Consider the following 17447-nt stretch of genomic DNA (forward strand, 5'->3'; position numbering starts at 1 on the left):
GTCCGGCTCTGGGACACGGCCACCGGCGCTGAGAAGCAGGCCCTTAAGGGCCACGAAGACTGGGTTAGCGCAGTGGCCTTCTCACCTGACGGGCAGACGGTCGCGTCCGCTTCCGATGACCAAACTGTCCGGCTCTGGGACACGGCCACCGGCGCCGAGAAGCAGGCCCTTAAGGGCCATGAAGACTGGGTTAGAGCAGTGGCCTTCTCACCTGACGGGCAGACAGTCGCGTCCGCTTCCAATGACCAAACTGTCCGGCTCTGGGACACGGCCACCGGCGCTGAGAAGCAGGCCCTTAAGGGCCATGAATCCTGGGTTAGCGCAGTGGCCTTCTCACCTGACGGGCAGACGGTCGCGTCCGCTTCCGATGACCAAACCGTCCGGCTCTGGGACACGGCTACCGGCGCTGAGAAGCAGATACAGAAATTTAATGTGATGGTAACAGCTATTTGGTTTTCAGCTGATGGATCTTGTCTGAACTCTGATCGTGGTTCATTTTCCTTGAAATTGGATGCTTCTTACTCGTTGAAAAATTCAATATTTGTACATGAGAAATGGATATTCCGAAACGGGCGACACTTAATATGGCTTCCACCCCAGTATCGGGCGACATGTGTGCTTGCCACAGAAAGCACAGTGATTCTTGGTCATCAATCAGGAGCCTTGACATTCATCTGGTTAACCTAGTTTAGTTGCCTTAATTAATATTTTTCTATATTTTTATACTTCAAATCTTCCCCCTTCGCTTCTTCCCACTCTCCTTATTTTCAAATCTCTTTGCAAAAGAGGGGCGTGGGGAGAGTGTCTACTATATACTTTAGCATGTCGCCACGAGAGTCTTCAGCGAATTCTAGACTCCAGGCTGTGTAATAAGCACGGTGACGCTATATAAAATTTCCTGTGATCAAATTAGCCATTGCTAATTGCCTACTCACTCACTTTGCAGGCACTAGTGGCAAAATGGTATTGCCACTGGCCTGGCATGCCAGCACGTAATTTGCCGTGCATGTTGGAATATGTGCATTTGGTTACTCTACCCAAAGCTGTCAATCTTCCTGGAAAGGAGATTCTGAGCCCTAGCTAATATTATCCTGGCGTTAGAACATATTAACCAATTTATGTTATTTTTATTACTGTTGGACATACCAAGGATAAAGACAAGATTTCGCTATTAAGGATTATTATGTGACGAAATTATCTCGACTCTTAAGCTAGTCATGATTAGGTAGGCGATCGGGATGGCAGAACTTCCTTGCGCTTGGATCTCAACACCACGTTTAGTCCTGGATCTTAAACCTTGTATGGCTCGAATACCTTCGCGAACACTTGACCGTGGGCTCGCTGCAACTGGGCTCGGTCAATCACACACCTACAGACATTGGCCTACGGTATGTACTGATAAGATCAATTGCCTGAACTTACTACAGTACAGACCGGCTGTGGCGCTGAGACAGGGCCAAAAGAAAGTGAAGGCGAGAGCCAATCTCGCAAACTTTTATACTTAAGATAATACATCATGTTAGCTTTACCGTTAAGCACTCGCTGGCGGACTATGCTATGTATGTGGACTCTTGGACGGGAGCGTGGTTATAACTTCTACGTACAGTAACAGTACATATAGAAACTTCCAGTAAGAAACTCAAAGTTTTAAGTGGCAAAATATCTATTTAGAAAGCGGTGCCCAAGACCAGTTTCCTTCGTCGTGACGTATGGGATATCACAATTTCCGCACAGTTACAGGTTTGATACAAGATTTTCTTTTCACTGAGATACCTGCCGCTCCAGCTGCTAACCATATTCGGCTTCGTATGCTTACTAGGTTAGGGTCTGGAAAACATTCTGTCAGCATCAAGGGTAGAAGGATATTCCGGGTGCGTTTGTATTCTAGGGCCCGCAAGCCAATCTATTGAAGCGCTGTGGAGATATTTACTATGGTAGCTTGGTACCTGACCCGGGCACGTTTACCAGTATCATTCGGATGATCGATGGCCTGCAGCTCTATGGAGAATACCTAGTACCATTCAGAATACCAGCCGCGATCTTTTCAGCAATCATATAACAGCTAGCCTGGGGATGCCCCGGCGGCAGCGCAGGAAAGATGCTTGCGTCGACGACTCGCAGATTCTTGACGCCGATGACGCGGGCTTGACTATCCACGACGGTATGCGCATCGCTCTCCTTCCCCATGACGCATGTCCCCGCTGGGTGAAATACAGGGCTAATCGTGGCTCGTATGTACTCGAGGATCTCCTCGTCTGTCTGGACCGCTGGACCGGGCTGATACTCCTCGCCGATAGTGACCCCTGACGCTGCGAACGCTTGTCGGGTCCGTCTGAGCGCGGCGATAGCGACCTCTCTGTCAACCGGATGAGTCAGGTAGCCCAGGTCAATGAGAGGTGGATGCTCCGCGTTGCTGCTGTTGATCGAAATGCTTCCTCGCGAAAGAGGAGCGACCAGTGCGGCGCCAATGCCTGCATACTGCTGTCCGTTGCTGGCATCGCTGGGATCGAGGAGACCAGTTCCTCGGGCGATGTATTCCACAACCGGCCAGTCGTCGGGGAAGATTGCGAGTGCTTCTTGAGCTTCGGTGGAAAGCAGGTCGTTCGGTAGCCTTTCCCATCCTATTATCCCAGGAATCGGGGTGGTGAGCGGTCCCGTCCTGTTCAGTTTGTACTCTGACAAGACCTGGGCGGCGTATTCAGGATCGGTCTGATAGCGCGTCAGGGTGTCGACGTTGACCTGGTACGCGACGCTGAAGATCGGGTGATCCCACATGTTCTGCCCGACGCCGGCACGATCTGCGACAACCGTGATGCCGAGGGGCTGCAGTGTGCTCCTAGGTCCAACGCCTGATACCATCAGAAGCTGCGGCGACTGAATTGCCCCGGCTGATACGATGATCTCCTTGCGTGCTCGGAGGGTATATCTCCTTCCAGCCGTCTTGACCTGCACGCCGACAGCAGTCAAGCCCTCGAACTCAATCTTCAGCGCCATTGTATGCTCATAGACTGCCAGGCTGGTCTTCCGACGAGCACTTTGCAGGTAGCTGGTCTCCGAGGACTCACGGATCTGCTTTCTTGGATGGATCGTATTCGACGCCCACGCCGTGCCGTTTAACTCGCCGCTGTTGAAATCACTGGCTGGTACCATGCCGATGGCTTCAAGCCCGATCTCAGCCCACGTTCCGAATGGGGCGCCGTAGTTGGGCCAGGTTACGTGCAGAGGTCCGCCGGACGGGTCGCAGGCGGCGGGATTGTAGGTCACCGTCGTATTGGGGAAGCGTGTAGCGTCGTTAGGCGGGGTGAGAGTGCAGCTTTTCTTGAAGAATGGCAGGACTGACTCCCAGCTCCAGGAAGGGTCTCCTGTCAGCTCGGCCCATTGGTCGTACGTGCCTTTCGTGCCACTATCTGTGTCAGCGCTAGCTACCACCATCGTGATTTCTCTGCATAGCCTCACCGATGATAGACCATGTAATTGCGAGCAGACGAGCCACCGAGCGTCTTTCCCCGTGCGTACCGGATGATGCGATTGTCGGCATCCTGATAACAGTCAGCCTGGCCAAGAGGGGTATGAAAATCGTGGTCGGACTATACCGTCATCGGCAGCGTGTCAAAGTTCCAGTCAATTGGCGACCTGTCGGAGGGATTGGTGCTGGTGTTGGCCAAGGTGCCCAGGGCTGGGATGACGTTCTCGGGTCCCCCTTCCTTCTCATAGTATCCGCCGGCTTCCACAACAGCGACGCTGATGGAAGGGTCCTCCGCGAGTCGGGCGGCGAGTGCTAGGCCCGACGTCCCTCCGCCAATGACGATGTAGTCGTATGTTGCGTTGATGCCTGGTCCATGATGACCGAGGGCGTAAGACTGCACGGCGAGCGACGCCAGAAGTGGAAGAAGCAACTCGGATAAATGCATTCTGCGGACTCCAAGACAGGTACTGAGTACGGAGTACGGAGTACAAGGTGGAAGGTGGCTGTATCCAGGTGGCTGCTTATATGACATGGGAGGAGCTGGAGCTCACCCGCGCGGACGCAAGGGATGCTCTCCTGCAGCACGGCTGGCCAATCCGCGATCATGCTGCGACAAGATCGGTGAGCCCCCACGGTCGGCTTTTGCCGCGATGAACTCAGTTTGTGCAGCGAACGAACAGGGTGGGGGCCAGCTGACGGTCGTGGTCCTGTGCATCTGCAGGGTGATATGCAGCCCATCAATCCAGTCACATCCCAGTGCTTCGTCGGCTATACTCACCGGATTGTGTGGTTGTTGAGGACTACTTGGCTGAGCGGAGGTATTCCAAATCGTTAGGTGAGATTACCCATGTGCATGTGCAGTTTGTTTCCATGGCATGGTGAAATTTTGACGATAGTAAGGGAAAGCTGTCTAGGACTCCTGATAGTTAATACAAAGAGACGAGTCAAAAATACTGCAACAAGTGGAGCACTATCTTAACAAACCAAGTTCATGCGAGAACAGCATGCCTACTCGAGAATCGAGCTTCGAACAGTCCTGAATTCAAGCCTGTTGCTTGATATCCAAAGCTTTTAGAGTACGGCCGCCACCAACGCCATAGCAGCACCACTCAACATCATCCCAGCAGCACCCGTCACTTGAGGAGCCGCGCCCGTCGGAGTGGCCTCGTCGCCGGTCGTTTCCGCAGTCTCTTCGGCGCTCTCGGTCGCCGTCTGCGACGCGTGGGTAGCGGTGCTAGAAGCCTCAGCAGACGACGTCGCTGCAGCATCGGTGACGGAACCGGCGGTGATGGTGACAGGCATGTACTTGGCATACGTCCGGTACGTCTGGGAAGCAGGAAGGCCATCGCCTTGTCCAGACGCGGTGCCCGTGCATGCAGCGATCGTTCCGTCGATGGTACATTTGCCGCTGAAGTGGCTGGCACGGAGTCAATCTATACTCAGTACATTGCCTGGTGGAAAGAGACCTACTAGTAATCGCCCTCGTCCATCTGGTACGTCATCGCATTGCCCGCCTCGACGACGGTCAGGCCAGAGCCCATGCCGCATTCCTCCTCGTCGACCGAGGCCGGGCAGGTCATGCTGTACGTCGTCGCGGTTGCGTCCTGATGGTATGTTAGCTGCTTGGGATGTTGATCGGTGAGGGTGGATGTACATTTCCGGCAATTGAGGCGACGATGCTCAGCTCGTCAAAGCCAAGCAGGAACATGGAGGTCACCGAGCTCTCTGCGTAAGCAAGGGATGCGAGAGCCGGGAGAAAGAGCGACTTCATGATCATGTTGGCGGGTATGGTATGGTGAAAGGAAAACGAGTGACTGATGACTGATGATGAAAGGGAATAAAAAAAAAAAAAAAAAAAAAAGGGGGGTTCAGCTCAAACAAAGAACAGTGGGGGCGGACTCGACAGGGTCTCGACCGATCTCGACCCCGATCGATGGGTCTTGCTAACCCAGGGACGTTGATTGTACGCAGGGTATCTGGAGTAGAGTATGCCGGTGCCAATAATCTCCTGCGAACACAGTAAAACACTCTCTCCTATTGAAGTGCAGGTATATGTGTTTTGGAGCGCTAATGACATAAGACTATTAGAGACTGTTACAATACCATACCATACAGTGTGAGAAGTCAGGTGGGTGTTGTTACGTATCCGTCACCCCGCGGAATCGGGCCGGTGATATGGTTGTATGTGAGTAGTATAGAGAAGATGCCGTCTACATTCTTTCGTTCTGCTGCCACCACTAATCTCGGAGCGCAGTTATAGCCAGACATTGAATTTGGAAACGGGGGGTATCATAACCGTACATATATATCAGAACCACATACTAGAATTTGTTGCGCAAGAAGGACGGACCTATTGTACCTACTGCTTACGCTGTCAGGCCCCATGTCCAAGATTCTCTAGACCAAGACATGCACATGCACCAGATGTAGAGAGGACAATCACCAGAGGAGCATTGACTGGGTGGTGATCCAGGTTGGTGGTAATGCGCGGGATATGAGCGAAACACTCCGGCCGGGTGCTATGCAACTCAGCCCGTAGACGGAGAGCCGAGGAAATAATGTAGGACAAGTCGTGGTCCAGGTCATGATTCTTTTCCCGGGACTCAACCGGTGAGAACTTCCTGGTTATCGTGGACGGAGTCTGGCGGGAGTCGGTTGCTGAAAAGGTTATCTGCGAAAGGCTAGGGAGCAGTGATGTGTCAGACCAGATTTCACGGCAGAGGTGCTCCCAGACATGGCCAACAGCATCACGAAACCTCTTTGTATTGCGGACCTCGTTGCGCTCGGTGATGCTGGATGACTCCTGGAGGTAGACCTTCTCACAGGCGATGATGATGTCTTGCCAGATCGTGCGGAAATCGGCAACACTGGTCGAGAGGAGGTAGGTTAACAGGAGAGCGGCAACGGAGGAAGGGTTGGGAAAATGAGATGCTTACAAGCTGGATACAGTTCTCTGGTCTTGCTCACAATTGGTAAACTTCTTTTCGATCTCGTCATGGAGTATCTGCAGATCCGTGCAGTGATCCTGGAGGTCGGCAAACTTCTTCTTCAGATCGATAAAGCCTCGGAAGAGGTTAGAATAAAACCCTTGAAGCTTGTCATGGGATGCCTGAAGCTCCTTATTGGCCTCCTGCAGCAGGTCGACGTTTTCTCTCGCGTTGGCTTTCACATTCCTCGCTTCGTCTTGGTGTCTGACTGCACTATCTAGAGCCTGGTATTTTTCCCGATTCGCAGTGGCAATGAGGTTACTCACTTTAGCTGTTCCGAAATGTCATTAGCAGGGAGCTGCATAACAGCGAAGCCTTCACGCAATACCATACCATGGATCCCCTCCGGGGTACGCCGGTCTTCCGGAACACCTAGACGTTCGCCAAGGTCATGCAGACCTCCGTTCAGCGTCTTGATCTGCGCCTTATAAGTCTCCCTTTCCACCTCAGCCTCATTCCATGTATTCTGAAACGCCGTGTGTAATTCGGCCACGTTCGTCCGCGCCGATTCGAGATCGGCCTGTAGGCTAACATTCATGGATTCGGCAGCAGCGCGGGCAGCGGTGGCCGCGTCGAGCTCGTCATTGCGGGTTTTGAAATTCGAAATTGTTCCACCGATGATATCCAACAGGGATGGTTTGCTGCCTTGCTCCGCACCGCTATACGGTGCGAGCTTGCGCTTCGATAACCTGATGGCATTGTTGGCCGCTCGGACAATCTCCACCGCAGGTAAGTCCGTTCTCGCCGCAATCGACGGAGCAAGCCGCTCTGAGATATAGTCGGTCAATGATAAGGCTGCGTTGACTATATCGGCGGGCGGAGGGCGACCGTGGACACCAAGCCCCTCAGCGAAGGCGTCCAGGTCATGTCTGTAGATTCCCGCTTCTTTTGACGGGCCTCTCGCCTTTGCGGCTTTTAAGATGTGCATCGCGGAATATGAATCCGATGAAAGTGGGTCAACAGGCAGATGTTTGCGATGAGGGGAGATGGTTTCAGATATAGAAGACTCCAACTGGAGATAAGGTCACAGGGGCGGGGTATGGCAAGATATGTTTGGGTCAGCAACCTTGGCACATCAGCCCCGAGCATGTGGTGGCCATGTCACGGTTGGAGATGATGTCAGCATGGAGGAGGGGTGCAATGCAGGGCTGGAATTGTCATCTCGAAACCGACTTTCCCCAAGCCAGGCTGTCCCACGTTCCAACTGGAAGATCTCTGTGCAGCCTTGATGCGATGAGCGGTATGAACCACCTATGCAACCATGCATGCAAATCGTCAGACATCGGCCACCCAGACTTCCAGTGGCATGAGGCGAGACGTGATCATACCTAGGTAAGCTGGAGTACTGAACAGGCCATTACCGATAGTCGGCGGCTGACAGCAGCTCTGCTCCTGCTTGGTTGGCTGCAGCTGTTATCACGCTGAGTACGCTTACGAGCTGCCGGAATATCGCAGCTCTGCTATTCGTGCAAGTCTGGTTTCTCCGCATCGTGATATGAGGGATCACGTCAAGGGCGGGCGGGGTGGTGGAATAGCATCTTATCAACCTTGGAAGCGGCACGGCAAACGGTTTGACCGTCATTCTTTATATCTAGACTGCCAAATCCAGCACAATCGACAATGTATCTCGTCCTCCTGGCAGCTGGGCTCATCAGCCTGTACCTCCTAAAGGTGATGTCCACTCGGGCGTCACCCCGACCCCTCCCACCAGGCCCCAGGCCACTGCCGATCATCGGTAATTTGCGCGACATGCCTGCAGCTGATTCTCCGGACTGGGTGCATTGGATGAAACACAAGGATCTATACGGTATATACTTCCTTTTGGTAGAAGACGATGCCTAATACTTGAGTAGGACCGATCAGTACAGTCGCTGTGCCGGGCCAACGCCTAATCATCCTCAACGATGCGAAGGTTGCCCACGAACTGCTCGAGAAGAGGTCTCTAATCTACTCAGATCGACCGAGTTCGCCCTTTGCCAGTCTGTAGGTTGTCCGACCGCCTGAGTTTCCGAGGTGTCTGACCAGAGTAGATGCGGCATGGGTGAAACCGTCCTAATGCAGGGCTACGGTAAAAGCCTGAGGACCTATCGACAGTATATCCATCACGAGATGGGAACGTATAAGGCCGTCTCCCGGTTCGACCAGAGTCAGGATACGGCGGTGCGTCGGTTCCTACTCCGTCTGCTGGATACGCCTCAGCATCTCCATGAACACGCGAGGGGGTCTGTGTTCTGGCCAATTGAATGAGATTGAAATTGAAGCAAGCTGACGGGAGTAGACTTGCTGGGGCCTTAATCCTCAGGGTTCTGTACGGCTACCACATGGACTACACCAGGAACGATCCCTTGCTTGACTTTATCGAAGAAGCCTTGAAAGGGTTCATTGCAGCCCTTGTTCCTGGAACTTGGCTCGTGGATGCGGTCCCTATCTGTACATCTTCCGTACATTCGAATCCTCAATGTCAAGGCAGGGCACTGACAGACCGCAGTGAAGCACATCCCGGTCTGGTTCCCAGGCGCCAGCTTTCGACGCACAGCGCAGCAGCTCCGTGGAGAACTCGAATTCCTCGCAGACCTCCCCTTCGGCTTCGTGAAAGACCAAGTCGAAGCTGAAAACAGCGAGCCTTCGTATGTCTCCAGTCTGCTCAAGGACAAAGACACCCTCCCCGGTTCGAAAGATGAGCATGAGATCAAGTGGACAGCCGTCTCGCTCTATTTCGGTGGTGCTGACACGGTAAGCCCAACTTCATTTATTGTGAGTTTACCTCGACTGACTATCTGAAGACGGTATCAACAATCGCAACATTCTTCCTCGCAATGACCCTCTATCCCGACATTCAGAAACGAGCACAGCAAGAGATCGATCGCGTCGTTGGACGAGCCCGCCTACCCGGATTCTCCGACCGGTCGAATCTGCCCTACATCAATGCAATCGTCAAAGAGGCTCTCCGCTGGCATCCCGTTGCCCCGATGGGCGTTGTCCACAGCTCGATGGAAGATGATACGTACCATGGATATCACATCCCGAAGGGCTCCCTCATCCTGCCGAACGTTTGGTTAGTGTGGCATTACTTTTGTAGCCTCTTCTGATCCTCTTCCTACCTTGATTAACATTGCATAGGGCCTTCTGCCATGACCCCTACGACTACAAGGACCCCATGACCTTCAGGCCAGAGCGTTTCCTCGGCGACAGTCCCGAGCGAGATCCGCATTTCGTGTTTGGGTACGGGCGTCGGATCTGCCCTGGGCGTATTCTCGCGGAGTCGAACCTGTATCTCACCATCGCTACGTCCCTGGCTGCTTTTGAGGTTGTGAAACCCGTCGTTGATGGGGCAGAGGTAGATGTGCAGCCGCACTTTTTGCCGGGTATCATAAGCCATCCGGCGCCTTTTAAGATGGCCATCAAGCTGAGAGATCCCAAGTATGGGGAGTTGATCCGGTCTGTGGAGGAGGAACATCCGTTTGAGACGAAGGACGCAGATTTGGTCCGTCAGATGCTTAAAGATCAGCTGTAGCTCGCCAGTCTAGCGAGCGTTACCTCTGCTTAGGTCTCTTCCTATGTGAAAATGGGGGTGTTCGAAGAAGCGTTTATATCAGAAAATGTACCTAGGCGTCCCTGTACTCCATATTCATTTACATCGGCTCCGACTATGATTCAGTATCCGTCCATCCCCATAGCCTCCGCGGATTATCCACAAACAGGCGCTGGATCTGAGCCTGGCTGCCCGCCCACTCCAGCGTTTGATTGCGGATCCCATAATCATCGATATCCCGGAAGTCTGATGGCACCAACGGCCCACCAGGCCCATTTCCCTCCTTACTGGCTGTATGCGGCCAATCGCTGCCAAAGACCACCATATCCGGCCCGTTGATCATCAGTGTCTCGGCGACCACGCGCATGTCGCTGTACAGGGGTTCCTGCTTGGAGTTTTGGTAGGGCGCGGAGATCTTGACGAACAGGTGATGGTTCCTGACCAGGTCAATGACTTCGCTGAAGCCAGGGATTGTAAACGGGTCAATGGTATTGCGGGTGTTGTTGGTTCGAGACCCTACCGTTGCGTGGGCATAGTGGTCAGCGACGACGCGGACGCCGAGTGTTGGAATGACTGGATGCAACGCTTTGAAGGCACTAATGGGGATCCAGATCTGCAGGACCCAGTCATGGACGCTAGCGATCTTTGCTGCTTTGACCACGTCCGCCGTGATCTGCTCGTCGGTGCCCGAGCTGCCGTAGTTGACGCGGATGCCGCGAACTCCAGCATTGTGGAGGGTTTGTAGGGTGCCGTTACTGATGTCTTTGTCCAGGTCGAGCACGCAGACGCCGACGTAAGTGCCGTTGAAGGAGCGGAGGGCGTCAATGAGCACGCTGTTGTTGGTTCCGTAGACACTGGGCAGAACCACCACTGCATGTTTAATGCCCTGGGACTGCTCAAAGGCAGCGGCTTGCTGGCGAGTTGCAGCTTTGGGAGTATAGTCTATGTCAATGAGGTGAGTTCATACCCCCTCCTGGTGTGCGAAAGTGTCCCCAACCTCTGTTTGGATCCAAGGGATATTTGTCCGGCTCGATGATGTGGATATGCGAGTCCCTGGGCACAAGCTTCAGTTAGAACCATGCGAATATACCATACCATCAACCCGGGTGTTCCTACCATGCGTTTGCTGGGACTCTCAGTCCGGTAGCAGCTATTCCAGACAGCATCATAGCGAAATAGGATAGCTTTCAGAGTCAGGCACAGTGTAGTAGAACCACAGAACACGCACACACCAGGCTTAGTATAAAGAGACCCCCCGCCATTGTTAACTGGTTGTGGAGCTCGATGCTATATCCACCAACTCCACGTGCATCCGTTCATATTATATGCTGACAACCCCGATCGGATGGATCCGATGCCTCACCTCAAGTATAGTAGGCCTCCAATATAGGCTCGGCAGTTGTCCGGCAGAGATTTATGGAGTCCATCGGCTGCTAACCGTAGTGCTTGCCCTTTCCCCGCAGTCTGTCTCTTTCTCTTTTGTGTATATGGTAAGGTTGTCTTGCCTTCACACACCCGTGGTCTCGCAGCATTGACAATGGACCCTGGTCGAAGATCCGCTCCGTTTGCCCCAGATTGTCCGCCTCCAGCTTCGCCTTCAACCACGGCCGGGCGCACTCGGATCCGACGACGTGCTCTGGCCTGTGTCCGATGCCGACGACGCAAGGTCCGATGCGATGGAGCCCTGCCTGCCTGCTCCAACTGCGCCAAGGCCGGCGAAGAGTGCTTCGAGGGTCGCGCGGCTTCGTCAGTGTCCAGGACGTAAGTCAGTCGTCCAATCTCAAGATACACAGTAGCTCTAATCTCCGCGACCGGAACATAGCCGACTTCATTATTTGGAGCACCGCGTGCAGGAGCTCGAGGGACGAGCCAATGACAACATCGATCGCTTCCCCCAGATATCGGACATCAGCCGAAGCCCTGTCCATGCAGGCAATGAATCGACTCCGACTCCGCCCATTCCGACTTTCGTCCAGAGTGCGGTGCATCAAGCGGCACCTGGGCAACCCTTTGCGGCGAATCCTCTCCTGGAGCAGAGTCATACGACTGCTCCTTCTGCTCCGGACACCGAGTCCCCCGCGGTTTCCGTTTCCAGTCAGATCACACGAGAGCAGCCTCTCGCTCACGAGGTCGGACTCATCTCGCTTTCCAACACCACCGATCCCAAGTACTTGGGGCCTTCATCGGGCGTGACCTTTGCCCGGTTGATCTACGAAAGTGCGCCGCAGTCTCAAGGCTTGCCGTTGTCGTATGTTCGGGATCAACAGCAGCAGCAGCAACAGGAGGCATTCAACTCTACCGATGACGGTCCTTTGGCCAATCTTCCTCCGATTCCCTTGCCATCTCTTGCGGACTGTCAGCAGTATGCCGAGGCCTTCTTCATGGAGACACTCTTTTATCCGTTCATTTCGCAGACTACCTTTCACGCATTACTCGCTGACGTACAAACCCTTCTCGAAACCTTCAAATGGAACGGGTCTTTTCCACTCCCCCTGGCCTCTGCTCAGATCCTGCTCGTTCTGTCGCTAGGGGCGCGATTCCTCGAAACAAGACTAGGGGCCGACTACGGCTCAAGGGATCTCTTCCTGGCCGGCATGGCACACTGCTCGCATGTCAATCTGCCAGAGAGCATTGAGGGCGTACAGGTCTTGTTGCTGATGGTGCTACATAGCTTTTACAACCCGGAAGGTTTGAATGCCTGGTACCTCCTGCACACCATCATCGCCAGCTGCCTTGATCTGGGTCTTCAACGCTGCAACAGTAGTAAGCTAGCACCCGACCCCGAGTTGGTACCTGAGACAATCTGACTTGTGAGTTTAGGTGCGCGCAAAACGGATGCAGCGAGACAAGATATCCGCAGTGCTGTTTTTTGGTCTGCATACTCGATGGATCGCACGCTCACTACTATTCTGGGTCGTCCACTGACCCTACGAGATGAGGCTATAGACCAGAGCTTTCCGGGTGTGGATGGCAGTGTCGAGGTAGAGGAGACAGCGACTAGATGGCACCATTCAGTCCATGGCACGGAGGCACATCGACCAACCCTGGAGCAAGTCCGAGCCGACTACACGGCGTGTATCTTTTCTCTACGTTTTGATCGCATTGTCGCCGAGATCAAACTGATGATCTATCGTGTTGCTCGCTCGCCCCGTCGTTTCCCCTGGCCTCGGAACCTACCTGAATGGCAGCAAGAGACACGTACAGCGTGTGACCAGCTCATAGACAAGGCTCGCAACCGGCAGCGAGGTCGCCCGGATGGTGGAATGAATCCGCTATCGGGAACCACGGTGCAGAGACTCGAGCTCAAGTACCACCAGTGTCTCATGCTCCTCTATCGACCGAGTCCCCAGCTGCCGCATCCGAGGCTAGAAGCCATCCAGGAGTGCTTCCGCAGTTCGATGGGCATCATCCAGATTTACGGTGAGCTTCATCGTTTCTCAAACATGGAGTGCTCGTGGCTGTCAGCACACTCGATCTTCGTTGCCGCGATCACCATGCTTTACTGTGTATGGACCTATCCCGCAGTCCAGGGCTCGGCTCCAGTGGCAGAGTGCCTGACGCGTGCTGAAAAGGCCCATGAGCTGCTGTCGTTTCTTGGTCAGTGGTGGTCCGTTGCTCGCGAACCATGTCAGAAGCTGTCGAGGCTGATCTCGATGACTCGAGAGGGCTCAGAGTCGGTACTGGGACAGTCGTGGAATCCCTCGTCAGCCAGCAATCCAACGGCAGCACAGGCCGATGACACTGGCGAGTTCATCTTAGGTGATGGCAGATCGGTGCTCATCGACGAGCTGGGTATTTTGCGAGACCTTTTTGACCTGGGCTGGTTGAACGAGTTGGCTGCCGACACAGCACCGTCGGCGTGGGATGCAACCCACTTATTCCCGGACTTTGGCCCTGGTCATGGCTCTAACCACTTTAATGTATAAATGAAAGTCTTAGAGGCCTCGCTACACATCCTCCGGGCGTTTGGATGGCAGTCAACGCGGGCGTAACATCTTTATATATGTTATCAAGTATCAAACAGGGCAGCCGCAGTTTTCAGATCACTAAACCCTATCAAACCTCGCCGTAGCGTCTAAGATCAACTCATAGAGTCCGTACTATATTTGACAATCCATAATTCTCCGGCTTTCGGGCCTGCTAGCCGAGGAGTTATCCATGTACATAACGGAGATTTACCGAAGCAGATCGGATCAGCCGAAATCGGAGGAAACATCACTTCTCCAAGCGTATTTAGAGTCAGCGTCTATTCAACGAGAACCAGGGACTCACCAAAGAAAAGCCAGTAATCATAACAATGGATTCTACCTCTCTGGATATCATCGACCGCCTCCAGCAATGGGGAGCTTGCGATGTAAGCAATGCTACAACATCCCTACGTGCCGCAGTAATCTGATCAAGCCAGGTCGCCGACGGACTGTCCAAGCTCAAGTACCCCAATGGGGGCTTTCTGGAAGGTCTAACCCTGTACTCGCCCGAGTTCCAAGCCGGAGACACCAAGATCGTCGGCCAAGCGTTCACCGTCAAGTTCGTGCCCAAGAGCGTTGAGACCGCGCCAACGCTGGATGGGAATTATGTGTGCCCTGTCCTTAACAGTATGGTGCACGCTGGCACATACTGACGAAGTGTGCAGATCGACATGATCCCCAAAGGCGCCGTCGTCTTCATCTCGCAGCCACCGCCCCAAATCAACGCCGTCTACGGCGGCCTCATGACACTGCGTGCCCAAGCCCTCGACACAGCAGGTGTGGTCATCGACGGCCGGGTCCGCGACCTCAACGAACACCGCGCCCTGAGTTTCCCCCTCTTCGCCAAATCCGTCGGCACCACGGCCGGCGGCGAAGTCTGCCGGCCGTCCGAGGTGAATGTGCCTGTGCGGCTGCACTCCGAGCACCAGGATGCGTGGATCCAGCCTGGCGATTATATCATTGGGGATCTGAATGGTGTGGTGCGGGTGCCGAGGGAGTTGGCGGAGCAGGTGCTTGAGGTCATTCCCGCGATTGTCGAGGCGGATCGGAAGTGTGCTGAGGGGATTAGGGCGGGGCGGACGGTGAAGGAGGTTTTTGGGGAGTTTCGAGGACGGTAGATTTATAGAATACATATCCTATGGTAGTAAATGGGAAGAACGGAGGTGTTATTTGACTCTGCTGGCTTATCACGTAGGGCTTCAGCTCCGCCGGCACGTACTTTCACGGGCCATAATTAAAGGCCACTGCGAGTTACCGAAGATTCTTTATCTTAAGAATGATGTTATGCCCTATCAATACTGTCGTCTAAGAGCGTAGAAGAGAAGCTCAAGTTGGTGTATATCATCAAATCATAAAACCAATAAATGCCCTATGTTACGGTATCCTGCGATGCTGTTCCTCAATCATGGCTCTCTGCCTTCTGCACAAACTAGATACATACCATACAATAGCTCAAAGCCTTCACGCAATGTATCTGAAACCTTCCCTACGAGCAACGCGCTCCTCCTCAGAGAGACCAGCAATCTCCATCTGACTCTGGCCCCTCATCTCTTCGGAGACGGTCGTCTCTCCCCGCTCAAGACGCTTGTTAGCACGGAGGAGAATAAAGCGCATACACAGAGCCAGAACAATGACCGCCAGCGAGAACGCCGAGTTCGCAGCCATCGCAATCACGTATCGAGGTGCCGAGCTGTCGGGGTAGAAGTATGAGGAGAAGATCTGACAACCTCGTTAGCAAGGGCATCGCTGACAAGATACAAGGCATACCATACCTGTGCAAGATTGCCAAATGCATTGACGAACGCCACGGCAGACGCACGCTTGATCCGTGGACGGAGCATGGTCTTTTGCGTCCACGCCAAAACAACTGCATTCGAGCCGTGTCCACCAGCAACCATAAGCACCATTGCAAAGTACCGCGCTCCGGTATTGAGCGTGGCAGCAGCAACGACGAAGCCGAGGATGGCAGCGACCATAGGCCCCATGGCATGGAACGAGGAGTTCTGAAACCGATCGGCCGACCAGTTATTTGCAATCGACACAACAAGACCGAGCATGTAGGGGGGAACCGTCAGAAGCAGGGTGTTAACCGTGCTGAAGCCGAGGGTCTTGACGACGGTCGGGAAGAAGTTGGACGTCGCACTCGCAACCTGGATACACAGGAACGTAAGAGCGAAGACGTAGAGGCGCCAGTCCTTGAACGCCATTTTAAAGCCGTAGCTCCAGTCCTCGTTGTCCTCGTCGACTTGCCCGGCGTCAGAGATCAGGCGCCATTCGGCCACGGCACGTTCTTCCGGACTGAGCCAGGATGTGTTAGAGGGGTAATTTGGGAGAATGAAGAGCGCGAAGATGGCGATGAAGACTGTCGCTGAGCCCTCGATGATGAAGATCCATCGCCAGGACTCGAGGCCTCGGGCGCCATTGAGACCACCGGTTATGCCGGCACCAATGAGGCCGGAGAAGGCGCTGCCCAGTTGGGAGCCGGAGAATAGAAAGGCGCTGCGGACGCCCATTTCGGAGCGCTTGTACCAGGATGAGATGAGGAAGAGGGCACCAGCTGGACCGAGTTATTCTGGGTCGAGTCAAGCTACAAGGAAAGGGCCAACGTACGGTAGAATGCAGCTTCAACGAAGCCAAGCAGGAACCGCAGAGCATACAGCCCCCCAGCATTCTGGGATGCTCCGACGAGCGCGGAAAGCATGCCCCAAGCAGCCATGACGGTGGGGATATAGATTGACGGACGGAGATGGGCGAGGAAGATGTTCGACGGGATCTGCATGAGAACGTAGCCGGCGAAGAGGAGAGCCACGGCCGTGGCATACTGCGTGCTGTTGAGGCTCAGTGACTGCTGGATGCCGGCTACCTTTGCGGCGGAGATGTTGTTCTTTCAGCGAGTAACCCATCAGTGGGCGCAATAGTACTATCGAAGCAAGAGGTAACTCACGCGATCCAGATAGTTCATCACGAAGATGATCCAGACGCACAGCATCAAGCGTACGTCGAGCTTCCGTTTCAGGCGTTTCTCAACGGCAGCGAACTCATCGGGGCTCATGAGCTGGGCGGGAGCCAGGCGGTTGTTCTCGACGCCCTCTTTGCTTGGATTCTCCAGGTAGGTCTGTTCGACCTCCTGCTTGACAGTGTCGGACATGTTTGTTACTACAAGAGTAAAGATGGGAGAATAGTAGGTAAGAGCGGGGGTTTGTGGAGCGACAAGGGCTAGCAAACAGGAGCAGCTTCGATGCCGGCAAGACAGCCAGCTTAAGTATGCTGCTTTGTCTCATAATCAAGAGTAAGGAAGGGCTAGTGAGGATGCCATACCCCATGGGGCTCGGAGGCCCGCACGACTTGGCTTACCCCAGGTCCACAGCCGTACGATACCCACCGCATGCAATGGTGCAACTGCCATCTGGATGGTTGTGTAGAAAAGAGGGGAAGACATCGGAGCCGAAAGCGAACGGCTAGAGACCGAGAAGCATTGAAACGCCTCCGCTGCG

At 54.0% G+C, this 17447-nt stretch overlaps 8 protein-coding genes across 8 annotated transcripts in view; 4 read left to right on the forward strand and 4 right to left on the reverse strand.

Annotated features, from left to right (window-relative positions):
* The window catches only part of BDW74DRAFT_170798 (Pfs, NACHT and WD domain protein), a gene marked incomplete at both ends in the record, with an annotated part of 2477 nt that extends 1790 nt beyond the window's left edge, over positions 1-687 (forward strand). The window contains one exon of the mRNA XM_073727216.1: positions 40-687. Coding sequence (XP_073579116.1) covers positions 40-687 — 648 coding nt within the window. The remainder of the gene's footprint in view (positions 1-39) is intronic.
* Positions 688-1863: 1176 nt separating this feature from the next.
* BDW74DRAFT_161883 (GMC family oxidoreductase) lies at positions 1864-3242 on the reverse strand. The gene has a single exon (XM_073725851.1). It carries the CDS (start codon positions 3148-3150, stop codon positions 1999-2001), a length of 1152 nt encoding a protein of 383 aa, XP_073579117.1. The 5' UTR covers positions 3151-3242; the 3' UTR covers positions 1864-1998.
* A 671-nt stretch (positions 3243-3913) lies between these two features.
* On the reverse strand, positions 3914-5283 carry BDW74DRAFT_161885 (uncharacterized protein). The gene is made up of 3 exons (XM_073725852.1): positions 5121-5283; positions 4937-5070; positions 3914-4883 (listed from the first exon to the last, which is right to left on the reverse strand). Exons 1-3 carry the CDS (start codon positions 5241-5243, stop codon positions 4538-4540), a joined length of 603 nt encoding a protein of 200 aa, XP_073579118.1. The 5' UTR covers positions 5244-5283; the 3' UTR covers positions 3914-4537.
* Positions 5284-8073: 2790 nt separating this feature from the next.
* On the forward strand, positions 8074-9967 carry BDW74DRAFT_188242 (cytochrome P450; the record flags this gene model as incomplete). Its single annotated transcript, XM_073731667.1, has 7 exons — positions 8074-8260; positions 8307-8436; positions 8484-8675; positions 8732-8883; positions 8942-9186; positions 9237-9508; positions 9574-9967. 7 exons carry the CDS (start codon positions 8074-8076, stop codon positions 9965-9967), a joined length of 1572 nt encoding a protein of 523 aa, XP_073579119.1.
* Positions 9968-10100: 133 nt separating this feature from the next.
* Positions 10101-11247, reverse strand: BDW74DRAFT_188243 (uncharacterized protein; the record flags this gene model as incomplete). Its single annotated transcript, XM_073731668.1, has 4 exons — positions 10101-10927; positions 10983-11038; positions 11102-11135; positions 11214-11247. The coding sequence occupies 4 exons, from the start codon at positions 11245-11247 to the stop codon at positions 10101-10103; spliced, it is 951 nt and encodes a 316-aa protein (XP_073579120.1).
* A 275-nt stretch (positions 11248-11522) lies between these two features.
* Positions 11523-13911, forward strand: BDW74DRAFT_188244 (fungal specific transcription factor domain-containing protein; the record flags this gene model as incomplete). The annotated part of the gene is made up of 3 exons (XM_073731669.1): positions 11523-11746; positions 11808-12748; positions 12806-13911. 3 exons carry the CDS (start codon positions 11523-11525, stop codon positions 13909-13911), a joined length of 2271 nt encoding a protein of 756 aa, XP_073579121.1.
* A 371-nt stretch (positions 13912-14282) lies between these two features.
* On the forward strand, positions 14283-15071 carry BDW74DRAFT_182724 (RraA family protein; the record flags this gene model as incomplete). Its single annotated transcript, XM_073730323.1, has 3 exons — positions 14283-14339; positions 14391-14561; positions 14619-15071. The coding sequence occupies 3 exons, from the start codon at positions 14283-14285 to the stop codon at positions 15069-15071; spliced, it is 681 nt and encodes a 226-aa protein (XP_073579122.1).
* A 343-nt stretch (positions 15072-15414) lies between these two features.
* BDW74DRAFT_170804 (uncharacterized protein) lies at positions 15415-17101 on the reverse strand (the record flags this gene model as incomplete). The annotated part of the gene is made up of 4 exons (XM_073727217.1): positions 15415-15672; positions 15726-16510; positions 16564-16837; positions 16898-17101. The coding sequence occupies 4 exons, from the start codon at positions 17099-17101 to the stop codon at positions 15415-15417; spliced, it is 1521 nt and encodes a 506-aa protein (XP_073579123.1).
* Between the last annotated feature and the right edge of the window lie 346 nt (positions 17102-17447).

Source organism: Aspergillus multicolor (assembly GCF_047715735.1).
Source record: "Aspergillus multicolor strain CBS 133.54 unplaced genomic scaffold BDW74scaffold_38, whole genome shotgun sequence".
Lineage (NCBI taxonomy): Eukaryota > Fungi > Ascomycota > Eurotiomycetes > Eurotiales > Aspergillaceae > Aspergillus > Aspergillus multicolor.

Bases quoted from the DNA above. Each gene is read 5' to 3' on its own strand.
- BDW74DRAFT_161885 (XM_073725852.1), bottom strand. From the start codon at position 5,243: ATGATCATGAAGTCGCTCTTTCTCCCGGCTCTCGCATCCCTTGCTTAC. The intron at 5,071-5,120 runs GTACATCCACCC...ACATACCATCAG, and splicing joins TCGCCTCAATTGCCGGAAAT to GACGCAACCGCGACGACGTA. The intron at 4,884-4,936 runs GTAGGTCTCTTT...ACTCCGTGCCAG, and splicing joins ATGGACGAGGGCGATTACTA to CCACTTCAGCGGCAAATGTA.
- BDW74DRAFT_161883 (XM_073725851.1), bottom strand. From the start codon at position 3,150: ATGGTACCAGCCAGTGATTTCAACAGCGGCGAGTTAAACGGCACGGCG.